The 12,056-nt window shown below is 33.2% G+C and overlaps 1 protein-coding gene across 1 annotated transcript; it reads right to left on the bottom strand.

Annotated features, from left to right (window-relative positions):
• Positions 1-5,683: 5,683 nt before the first annotated feature.
• LOC125578553 (terpenoid synthase 25-like) lies at positions 5,684-11,931 on the bottom strand. The gene is made up of 5 exons (XM_048741577.1): positions 10,774-11,931; positions 10,340-10,683; positions 7,730-7,868; positions 7,407-7,655; positions 5,684-7,325 (listed from the first exon to the last, which is right to left on the bottom strand). The coding sequence occupies exons 1-5, from the start codon at positions 11,029-11,031 to the stop codon at positions 7,032-7,034; spliced, it is 1,284 nt and encodes a 427-aa protein (XP_048597534.1). The 5' UTR covers positions 11,032-11,931; the 3' UTR covers positions 5,684-7,031.
• Between the last annotated feature and the right edge of the window lie 125 nt (positions 11,932-12,056).

Below are 12,056 nucleotides of genomic sequence, written 5' to 3'. Positions count from 1 at the left end.
TTTTATCAATTAAATTAGTAAAACTTCATAATACTCCCTAAATCGATGGAATAACCACTATAAAGTTATTATTGTCTTGATAAACGGAGATGCAAAAGGCTCCAAAACCTCTTTGAACATCATCATCATATGTTAGTGCAGGATGCAACTAGGCATTAAAACAATATTTTCATATTTTTTGAAATTTCTCAAAATCTATGGGCTAACCCTACAAAAATATTGAGTTTTTGGTAAATACTTTATATACTGAAGCCTATAATCTTTAGTGTTGTTTTAAAATTTCTACCCATTCTACATTTGTTTTAATGTATGCTAAACTCTTTTTCATGGTAAATGAGCATCGTTCAATTGTTTTTATCAATTAATTTAGTAAAACTCTCATACCCCCTAAATCGATGGAATAACCAATATAAAATTATTATTTCTTGATAAACGGAGAGCACAAAGGCTCCAAACCTCTTTGAACATCACCATATGTCTGTTAGTGATAGATAACACGTTGTTGTTGCATAAGAACCATTCTTTTTAGAGAACTTTCTTCTCCAAATACGACTTCACGATGTCTTGGTTAAAGTCCTTATTGAATGAGGAGGTATTCTATCTTTGCCTACAAACAAATAAAACATAAACATAAGCTTATATGAAATAATAACGACAAACACTTACAGTAAGATGATAACACTTAGAAAAACAAACCTTTTACAGAAAAATGCTTTCCAGGCAGAGGACTATCGACAAACGCTAAGGCAGTTGGCCCATCACGACCATCTCATTCGTTGCTTCTCTAAAGACAGTTTCATTTTTTTACCCAGCTTCAGTTCCCATCCTAGAGACATTTTCTTGTTCGTTCTTCTGAACTGCTAACCAAAGCTTGATGGTTCTTGCAAATCTTAAGATGCTTCCTCAGATTGTGGTCCCTGATGAGGTGAGACACGAGAAGTTTTTCTGACAATAGTTGCATAGACACGGTCCTATCCTCCTTAGTTCTTGTGTAATGTCCCACACATCTGATCTTGTAGGAAGGATCCGCTTAACCTTAGATGTTTGAGAACTCCCAGCACTTGATTGTTTTCTCTTTTCTTTGCTATTTCGGAGGAGATGAAAACTCTGCCTCATCTTCTTGCTACGGTTTCTCGATCAAGTGATGATGTTGAATCCATCTGCTCCAACAGAAACAATATGTCAGATCACAAGTCCAAACCAATTTCGATATCAATTCTAAAATACAAACAGAAAGAGACAGAAGATTTACTTAAATCCTAAACAAATTTCTAACTGAAATCGAAATAGATTAGACGAAAAAGAACTAAAAAGTAACGAGAAGAACCTGTGATGGATTACTTGAAAGCTCAGATGGAGTCGAATAGAGAGAATCTACATGATTTATATAGGCCAGATTGAACATTGCAGTCATTACAGTGTGTAATCGAGGAAACGTTTTTGGCAACTAGGGATCTTTCACGACAAAAAAACTAGAGAAGAGGAAAAGACGAGATAGAGATACGATGAGTTGACATATGTATATGTGTTGTCATTAAACCTCGGTTATGTCCAGGTTTTGAATCGGATAACGGGTTATAACCGAACCGACCTCCGAATTCCTGGTTTATCAAGTCCCAATCGGTATTTCTCTTACATCCGTGACCGATCCGAAACCGATAATTTTGCTTGGTTTGAGGTACGGATTTCGGTTTGCGTTAATTACGCCCAAGCCTACTGTGAACCATAAGTGTATACATATACTTTAATGATAACATAATTAATAAATAAGAAACATAACTTTATGTGAATTCTTAGTGTCAAATACATAATGAGCATCCCATAACCTAAATAGCAAAGCCTTATCTATAATACCCATACGCTCTACATGGCCATTGAACGCCTTGGGTGGTAAACTTTTAGTAAGTGGATCCGCTACCATCATGTCCGTCCTTATGTGCTCGAATGACACTCTCTGTTTCTGAACTTCTTCTTTAACAGACAGGTACTTCAACTCCATGTCCTTAGCACCCTTCGAGTACTTGTCGTTCTTTGAAAAGAAGACAGCTGCTGAATTATCGCAGTAAATTCTCAGCGGCTTGGCTGTCGTGTCGACAATCCGAAGCCCTGAGATAAAGTGCCGCAGCCATAGTGCATGAATTATGGCCTCAAAGCATGCCACAAATTCAGCCTCCATAGTGAAAGTAGCAATGACAGACTGCTTTCCACTCTTCTATGATATTGCTCCCCCAGCTAATAGGAACAAGTAGCCAAACGTCGATTTTCTGCTATCAACGCATTCGTCATGGTCTGAATCTGAATATCCAATGACTTCCAGCTGTTCAGATCTCTTATATGTAAGCATGTGCTCTTTGGTGTCTTGCAAGTACATGAGAACCTTCTTTGCAGCTTTCCAGTGGTCCGTTCCGGGATTACTTTGATATCAACCCAACATTCCAACAGCAAAGTTGATATCGGGTCAGTACATGTTTGAACATAGTTCAAACTCCCAACCACATGCATAGGGAATTCTTTCCATTTCTTTACGCTCCAATTCATTTTTAGGACATTGCATTTTACTGAACTTGTCTCCCTTCTGAATTGGAGCTATTCTTGCAAAGCATTTCTCCATTTTATATCTCTTCAATATATTATTGATATATCCTTTCTGAGACAAACTTAACAGTCCTTGTGATTTATCTCGAAATATTTCTATCCCAATCACATAAGATGCCTCACCCATATCTTTCATTTCAAAGTTCTTGGAGAGATACTTCTTCACATCATGTAACATACCCATGTCATTTGCAGCAAGCAAAATATCATTAATTAACATACATGACTAAAATCACAAATTTACTCCCACTGATCTTAATGTAAATACATCAATCAACGATGATCTCTACAAATCCATATGACGTGATGGTATCATTAAACTTTATATACCATTGTCGAGAACCTTGTTTTGGTCCATATATTAACTTTCTCAGCTTACACACCAATTTTCTTTTCATGCGACCACGAAACCTTCAGGTTGGTCCATATATACTTCCTCCTCAAGATCTCCATTTAGAAAGGCGGTTTTCACATCCATCTGGTGAAGCTCAAGATGATAATGAGCCACCAAAGCCAAAACAATTCTAAGAGAATCCTTCTTTGAAACTGGAGAAAAGGTCTCTTTATAGTCAATGTCATCTTTCTGGGTGAAACCTTTAGCAACAAGGCGAGACTTGCGTCTTTCAGGTTTACCGTTCGAGTCGCGTTTAGTCTTATAGACCCATTTACAACCAATGGTTTTGAAACCATCAGGTAACTCTACTAAGTTCCATACATGATTATCATCCATAGATTTCATTTCTTCTTTTTAGGCATCAAACCATTCTTCAGAATTGTCACTTTCCATGGCCATTTTGAATGAGATCGGATCATCATCCATGCTTAAGTCACATTCATTTTCAATAGTGTAAACCACATAATCTTTTGAAATGGCAGATCTTTTTTCTCTTCCAGATCGCCTTAAAGGTATTTGTGGTTCACTATTCTCTTCTTGAATTATGACATGTTTATCAATAGTATCTTCAGCTAGTGGGACTGGCTCATCATTATGTTGTCCTGTTGTGTCATTAGAGTCTGATGCAACAATAGGAAAAACTACTTCAGGTGGAACTACAGGTGAAGAAACTTCAACTTGAACTTCATTAATGTCCACTTTTCGTGGTTCACCACTCCCACTAGTTTCACCGTTTTCAATAAACCTAGCATTACCCATATCAACTATTCTTGTACTATGGTTAGGACAATAAAATGTGTACCCTTTGGATTTTTCAGGATAGCCAATGAAAAATCCACTGATAGTCCTAGAATCAAGTTTCTTTTTATGTGGATTATATAGCCTTACTTCTGCTGGACAACCCCATACATGTAAATGTCTTAAACTAGGTTTCCTTCCCGTCCACAGTTCATAAGGAGTCTTAGGAACTGTCTTACTAGGAACCCGGTTCAGTACATACGTTGCATTTCTTAATGCATATATCCACAAAGAAAGGGATAATAAGCAATTACTCAACATGCTCCTAACCATCTCTATTAAGGTACGGTTCCGCCTCTCAGCTACACCATTCTGCTGAGGAGTACCAGGCATTGTGTATTGTGCACATATGCCCCTACTTTCAAGTAACTTTGCAAATGGACCAGGACATTGTCCACTTTTATCGAATTTTCCATAAAATTCACAGATCTCACTATTTTAACCTTTTTTTATTTAACTGCTTTTCTCCCTCGTCAATGAATACCTCTAGGACATTCACAGATTTAGACTTTTCATGCAGTAGATAGGTATATCCATACAGTGAGTAATCATCAATAAATGTGATGAAATATTTTTTCGCCACTCCATGAAGGAGCATCAAAAAGGCCACATATATCGGTGTGTATTAACTCAAGAAGCTGAGTGCTTCTTGTGGCTGGTTTCTTTAAAGTATGTTTTGTCTGTTTTCCCTTTAATGCAGTCTACGCATACATCTAAGTCACTGAAATCCAACTGAGGAAGAATTTCATTCTTTATTAACCTATTAATCCTTTCTTTGGAAATATGATCTAGTCGTTAATGCCACAAGAAAGCAGAACTTTCATTAATTGCGCTACGCTTAATGCTTCGACTTTCAACATTAAATAGGGATTCAGAAAACTTTGCATCAAGGTTGAACTTATGAAGTGAATGAAATAAAATATCACTACCATAAAAGTAATCATTTCAGTACAATGTGAAAACACCATGTGCAACCTTAATTCTAAAACCTAAATTGTCCAACCTACTAACAGAAACAAGATTTCTAGCACACTCAGGTACATAGAGACACCCTTCAAGATCCACATGACTTCCAGTGTCCATGATCAATCTATACGTCCCAATTCCTTCTATTTGTGCCTTCATCCTGTTTCCCATGAACAAGTACTGTTCAGGTCCTCTTATAGGCTGGATCGAACTGAATCCATGTTTAATATGAGACATATGAGTAGTAGCACCAGAATCTAACCACCAAGTATTATTAGGAACTTCAACAAGATTCATTTCATAGCAAACAAAGCTGTAATGTTTACCTTTCTTGTCGAACCAATCCTTCCTTTTAGGACAATCCTTCTTAAAGTGTCCTACTTACTTACAAAAGAAACACTTCTTTTTCTTCTGGATTTGACTTTGAGGTCCTTTCACGAAGTTTTTAACATTCCTTTTGTCCTTCCTACTTGATGTTCTTTTGATGCTACTGGCACTTCCAAGACCTACGAGGTTAGCAACTTGATCTTTCATCTTCCTTAATCTCCCCTCCTCTTGAATAGCGTAGCCTTTAATTTCTTAAAGTTCCATTTATCCTTAATGGTGTTGTAATTTACTTGGAACTGGCTAAATTCAAGAGGTAGAGAGTTCATGATGAATTGGACCAAGAATTGTCATCTATTCCCAAGGTCGTTAACTTTGCTTCCAGATTAGACATGTGCGTCAAATGATTATGGATTGGCTGAGACCAGTCAAACTTCTTTGTAGTTAGCTCATTCATGAGACTTCCTACAATCGACTTGTCAGCCAATTCCGATTGTGAACACTTCTTAATTTTCTCTATGAATTCTCTTGCTCTCTCTGTCTTACGCATTGATGGCTTAATACTTTCCGCCATCGTCAATCTCATAAGGTTAAAGCTCAGCCTGTTAGATCGCTCCCATCTCTCATAATGAGACATTTCAGATTCAGAGCTATCTACTGTAATAGCAAAGGGTTCCTTATCAGTTAGTATGGCGGTGTCTAAAGCCATTATACCCAGTGTAAACTGGATTTGCTCAAACCACTCACCATAGTTGAGGCCATTAAACTTTACCACAGAGTTAGCATATGCAAACACATTTGATGAAGCTGCAAGCATTCATACATGTTTACCCGTTAGTACTTTGAGACTTTAATATATATTCAGACTAATAAAAACTTTAACACTTATATTTTAAATAACCTTTGGACAATATTTAAATATAGATACCTTCACTGATACTAATTATATATTCTTTAATATTAATTAAATCAACACTACTCAAATAAATATGTTATCTTTGGATATACATATTATTCACTATAATAGAAAAATGATTAATTCTTTTTTTATTATTAGTTATATTCAATGATCTATTTTTGGGTGATCTCCTAAAATATAAATAATAATTTAATTGGTCATTCAAATTTTTATGTCATTTAGCATCCTTGATCTTGATCAATTATAAACTCTATAATTTTTAATATCTATATGTCATATAACAAGGTCTCCTAAAATATCTACCCCGACTGCTTTTCAAATACTGTCTGCATCTCCAGGAACGACTACAGATCGATTGACAGAGACGTAGAATGGGAGAGAGTTCAAACCAGCAGGATTTGGGATCTTCCAGCTAATAAGAGAAATCTACTTCCAGTTTTGCAGCTCACTTGAAACGATGTTTTTTTCTCTATCACTCCATATTTCCCAAAGGGCATACAATAACGTAGTTCTTTTTGAATGGGAGAAGGTTTCTTGCATCAGTGAGCTTTTTATTGCTCCCATATGACGGCAAACCCCTTTTCTGTGGTCAGTTGATCACCTATTTTGGAGGACAATCGTTTACAAAAGAATCAACATGCTAAAGTCAACATTTTAAGGTAAACCATAAGCTAAAATATTTAAATTACGTCAAATGAAACCTTTCCATGTGGACATCAACTCGTCAAGAAGGTTGGAGAAATTAACAACATCTACTTGTTTTGGGTCATCAACATTCTTTGTTCATACATAACATTCTATTTTGTGCTTGTTTTTTTTTTTATAAAATACATGTCATATGCAATAAGCGTCCAAGATCGAATAATTTCTTTTAAATGTGCAATAAACAAACCAAAAAGTATGAAAGGGGCACGAGTAATTCTCAACGCACGTGAAATATAAAAAACTAAGGAGAGAAATGTTGAGGATAACAGAATGACATTTTAGTCTATTCATTATTTTATATATCTCCCAAATTCACTCTTTCATAAGTTTTCAAAGAGGAATTGAACAGAGGAACAAAGAGACAATAAGGTCTTTTAGGTTTTGATCAGGATGACTATATCCATCACCATCCTTGTAATACAAATCCATCACACGTGCAATGTTGACTGCTCGCACCAGAATTTGTCGTGGCATAGCTTTTGACGAAACAAATTCCTCCATCATTATCTTATAATTACCTGGTTCCATCTTCCTCAATACTTCAACCGCTGCTTCTTTGGTAACACCATGTTGCTTCATGTAACAGTTGACGCCATTAGCCACCTGTCCTCTGCTCAGCTCTTGCTGTTCATTTATATATATATAGAGTTATAAATTTGGTAGTAAGACTTGCTTCATGTGTAATATATATACACATATACATACCTCAAAAGTGACAATGTCATTTCTAAGACGAAATGCAGTATTTAAAGCTTCAAATATTTTGGGTTTGGAGCTGAACCACTCATTCAATTGCTTCTCATCACAATCATCCATCGATATAAATCCGTAGGCTGCCATGTCATCCAGTCCAGGTGTGGAGATACCAATCTCCATGTAGTCCTCAAAGCTTGGCACGTGACCTGCGTGTGCCCATTTTGCTAACGCCACATACAATATCATCAGACTCTTAGTCTGCAAGGATCATAGTTAATCAGATTAACTATATCAAATTAGAACCTACTCCGTCTACTACTTGAAACTTATACCTCATCTATAGTTGGTTGCAAACTACCGAATTTTCCTCGAGCTTTCATTTCTCGATCAATATCTTCAACCGTTTTTAACACACTTTGGTAGATGATTCTCATAGAGCTTGGTAGTTCTTCCATGGCACCAAGATCCCACCTGGACAATTGAGTTCTTTGTTAGTTAGATGAAAACATATACAGTAGTCTCGTTTCGAATTGGACAGGTTGACACAATTCAACAAGATAATAATTTTTACATAAATATACAGTCTCATTAATATTATAAACTAATAATTAGTTTACATAAAATTTATTTAAGCATAAGTAAAACACTATATCATGATATTTTCTTAAAATGAAAGTTTTTTTTTTTGAAACACTTTGTTTTTTTTTTGAAACACTCTTAAAATGAAAGTATTCTTTATTTTTTGTTATTATTTCAAAATAGTATGATGTTATTTGAAGAATTGTACGTAGAAAAACATCTACATATTATGACATATTTTAAATAAACCTAAACATCAGATCATTTAATTAATAGAGACAATAGCTAAATTTATAAATTTTATAATCAATATATAAGACTTTTAAAACATATATTCATCGTATTTTAAATAAAAGTAATTAAAATATACAAATGTAAAAATAAAATTTTATTTCAGTTCCTAAAATTATAAATTAATAAAGTACCAGACTCTTGATCCCCTTAAATATTTTTATAAGTTCAAACACAATCTGAGCCGAAAATAAAATAAAATTTATTTAAAATATAAATTATGGTCTAAAACTTTAATCTTTTGATATGCTGCTAAATTTAAAGCTTGTAATTTTATAAAAAATATTAAACATGTATAGATAGAACTATTAACTTTTAAAACTATTTCATTTCGTTTTTGAATCTGCCAAACACATCTATAAAAGAAAGCGATATAATCATATGCACATGCAGTCAAAATTCTATAAAATAATAATATTAAAATATAATTTTAACTAGTTTATAAAATTATTAATTTAAAGATTATTTATTTTTATTTTTACTTTTATATTTTAAATTAAATTTTATTTGAAAAATAAAAATAATTGATTTGACATTATATATTGATTAAATCAGTCATTTGTTCTTACTGGATTATTTATCAAGAATATATACTTTTCATAGAATACAATATGTTCTTAGATGTAAATTAGTAAAATAATACCAAAAATAATAAATTAAACAATGTTAGAAATTAATTTCATTTTGAAAAACAAACACCAAAATACTGTGTTTATTTTTATTAATATATATATAGTACGTAATTATTTATTCTATGTTTTTAAGAGGGCTATATATTTACTTAAAAGTTTACAAAGTTTTATTTTTCTATGTCATGTTTTATACTGGCTTAACTATCAACTAGATCTTGACCCGCGCTTGGAAAGCGCGGGTTTGTTTTTGTAATTAAATATATTTTAAACGAATTTCTATATAAGATAAGTGTATAAGTTTTAGCACATTTATCCAAAATCACGGATCAAACCGTACCAAACTGATAAACCAAAACTGAACTGAATTGCAAATCGTATATCTATGACTGAAAAATTGAAACTGAACCGAGAACCAAATGAGTACCTGAATTTTTAAATAAAAATTATATATTTAAAAATATTAATTGCATTCCATTTTTAAATAACCAAATATCCTAAAAACTTTAATTACCCGAATATTTTTATTCGGTTGATAAATAATTTAGTTAACCAAAAGTATAATTTATGTATATAATTATTTAATTCAAATATATATATAACAATGTTTAATATAACACATAGTATCAAAACTATTTTCAAAATAATATTATGTTTTTAAATAAGTAGATTTTGTTTTGAAACACAATTCTACTGCTAACCTATTTTAAAGTATTGATATAGTGTTAATAAATAACAAAGTGTTTTCAAAGTTCTTAGAAGTTATCACTAACCGATTTATAATTGGTTAGCCTAAATATCTAACATAACAGAAAATAAATAACAATTTTCTGAAAATACAGCAGATGGAAAGATTGAACCCGTTTTATATAGACCATAATCATACTATGGATTCGTATAGGAACTGGTTTGGTATTAAATAATACAACCAACATGGAATATTAGGTTACAAACATCATGATAATGTTGAAGTGTTCATATATATTACATGGGTTATTGAAATCAATTTAGTTAATAAGGTTGGTATAAAATAATGGTTGATCTCTGTAAAAGATGTAATTTTTTACCATAGATATTGTATTTTGTTTATAGTCTCCGAAGGTATTAACTATTAAATAAATCACAAGTAACCATAAATACAAATATAGGGTGAACATTATTTAATAATAGCACAAAATAATTATGATGGAATAATGCGTATATAGTAAATGTATACGTAGAGAATTAGGTTAGTACCATTTTTATGACTAATTTGCCAATGAAGAATAATTAAGTTAGTAGTATGAGAAATAATAGGAATTCTAGTTAAATGAAATGGTCCAACTATGACTTGTTTTAAGTAGATTTTTTAGGACTCTTTCCCTTTTAATAGTACTGATTTGAGAAAGTAATTAATTTTCGTATTTATTAATTTTATCGAGTATAATTTTATAGACTTTATACTGTATATATATGTGTGTGTGTGAATAAAGAAAACTGATAAAACACATTAAAAAAAAAGTGGTCAATTTACCGCAAGACATCTTGTGTCTGTATAGTCTGAAAACTTCAAACATGATTGCAATTGTTTCCAGATCACCTTCTTCTGAAATTAACTCGTCCAGCTTTTGGTAAGCCTGGTGTAGAATCTCTTCTATTTCGCTCTCAAAATAGTGAGCGATTGCAAGGCTGATAAGCAAATGGATAATACGAATCTTCTCCTTGTCGCTATTGTAAGGACGCATGAGGATGTCTCTTACTTTAGGCTTCATCACAGATTCAATTTCTTGCTCAAGTGCCTCAAAATCCTACAAAGAGAACAATATGAATAAATTAAAGAAAGCATGTTTTTGCAACAAGACTGACCACAAAACACATCAGATAAAGTGTGCACTTACAGAGTCATCGACGGGAACAGAGAGGAAGTAATCTCCCCAAGTAGATGGAGGAAAATACGTCAATGGACGAGTACTCTCAAGATCGCCACTACTCTCAGCCTTTACACATAACAAGTGTTTTGTGGGTTTCTGGGAGAAAAGAGTGTTATTTTGAAGCAAATCGCAAGGAATGAGAGAGAGGTTGGTGTTATGACAGAGAGGGCCGTTGTGAACGTTAGGGAGAGTTTTAAGACCAAAACACATTTTTGATGCTTCCATTTGTAGACACTGTCGCTGGAAAATAGACACGGTTCTTGTTTTACTTCTCTGTTCTGTTTAAATAGAACCGGATTCAAGTGGAGAGGCTAATATGATCAATGATTATAAATAAAATTTATATTTTTTAGGAAGTTTCTTTAAGTAAGTCGAATCTTCTTTTGGTTAAAGTCGTGATTGTCGATGATTTAGTTTAGTCTAGTGGCTCACTAATTGAATGACAGGTCCTGTTCCCAATTCTTTCGTATCTTACCTCTGATTCTTGTGATCTTTTGAAAGTCTTAGCTGCAAATCGAGCAACAAAAATTAGCGCATATCATAATATGTCCCAAGGGATCATGGAAACGTTTCAAGCTTGACATCAAAGGTTACAAGTTACAACCATTATGAAAATATTATTATTCCTTCTAAACCGAGTCATTCTTATTTATTGTGTCATAGTATAACAACATTATGTCTTTTTGTGTTGCAGGTGATCCCGTGGAAGCGCTGAGTAAAAACTCATATTTGATTGACCGTGAAAGAGATGATGAATAGACCTCCTTTTGAAGTTCTAAGCCTTGCTGGTTCCCTAGCTTATTCTTTTCAAATTTAAGCTTCTGTGCTTCGAGTAGAAATCCACCCGCAAGTAATATTTTGGTTTTTATATCTGGATTTACGAAATCCACCCACACGGACCCTTGTATACTTCTACTCACATTACCCCTTAACAAAGTAAATGTCCTTTTTAATGAGATGGAACAAAAGTAACTAAAATTACATCCATGGTCAACAGTACTAAATACCTTAGTGTTTATAATAATTCCAATTAGCTTGAGTAAATACAAGATTATGAATCATGACAGAACCTTTAAAACCAATGAAGTATTTTGTTAGAATTTTACAAGTTGGAAAGGAAGCATTTTTTACGTTTGATTTCTGTTTCTGAAGATTTATCTTCTGCACTCTGTTTTAGGCTCAACTCATCCAACTTGTTATCAGGTTTCAGTTCCAGACTGAAACATGTGATGAAGGATTTAAAATAAGGC

This window comes from Brassica napus, chromosome A1 (genome assembly GCF_020379485.1).
Source record: "Brassica napus cultivar Da-Ae chromosome A1, Da-Ae, whole genome shotgun sequence".
In the NCBI taxonomy this organism is placed as follows: domain Eukaryota; kingdom Viridiplantae; phylum Streptophyta; class Magnoliopsida; order Brassicales; family Brassicaceae; genus Brassica; species Brassica napus.
The sequence above is the reverse complement of the archived record's forward strand: the minus strand, read 5'-3'. Positions and strand labels throughout refer to the sequence as shown.

Excerpts from the sequence above, each read along its gene's own strand:
- LOC125578553 (XM_048741577.1), bottom strand. The coding sequence starts at position 11,031 with ATGGAAGCATCAAAAATGTGTTTTGGTCTTAAAACTCTCCCTAACGTT. Across the intron at positions 10,684-10,773 it reads CTGTTCCCGTCGATGACTCT|GATTTTGAGGCACTTGAGCA; the intron begins GTAAGTGCACAC and ends TTCTCTTTGTAG. Across the intron at positions 7,869-10,339 it reads CACACACACATATATATACA|GTGGGATCTTGGTGCCATGG; the intron begins GTATAAAGTCTA and ends TCAATTGTCCAG.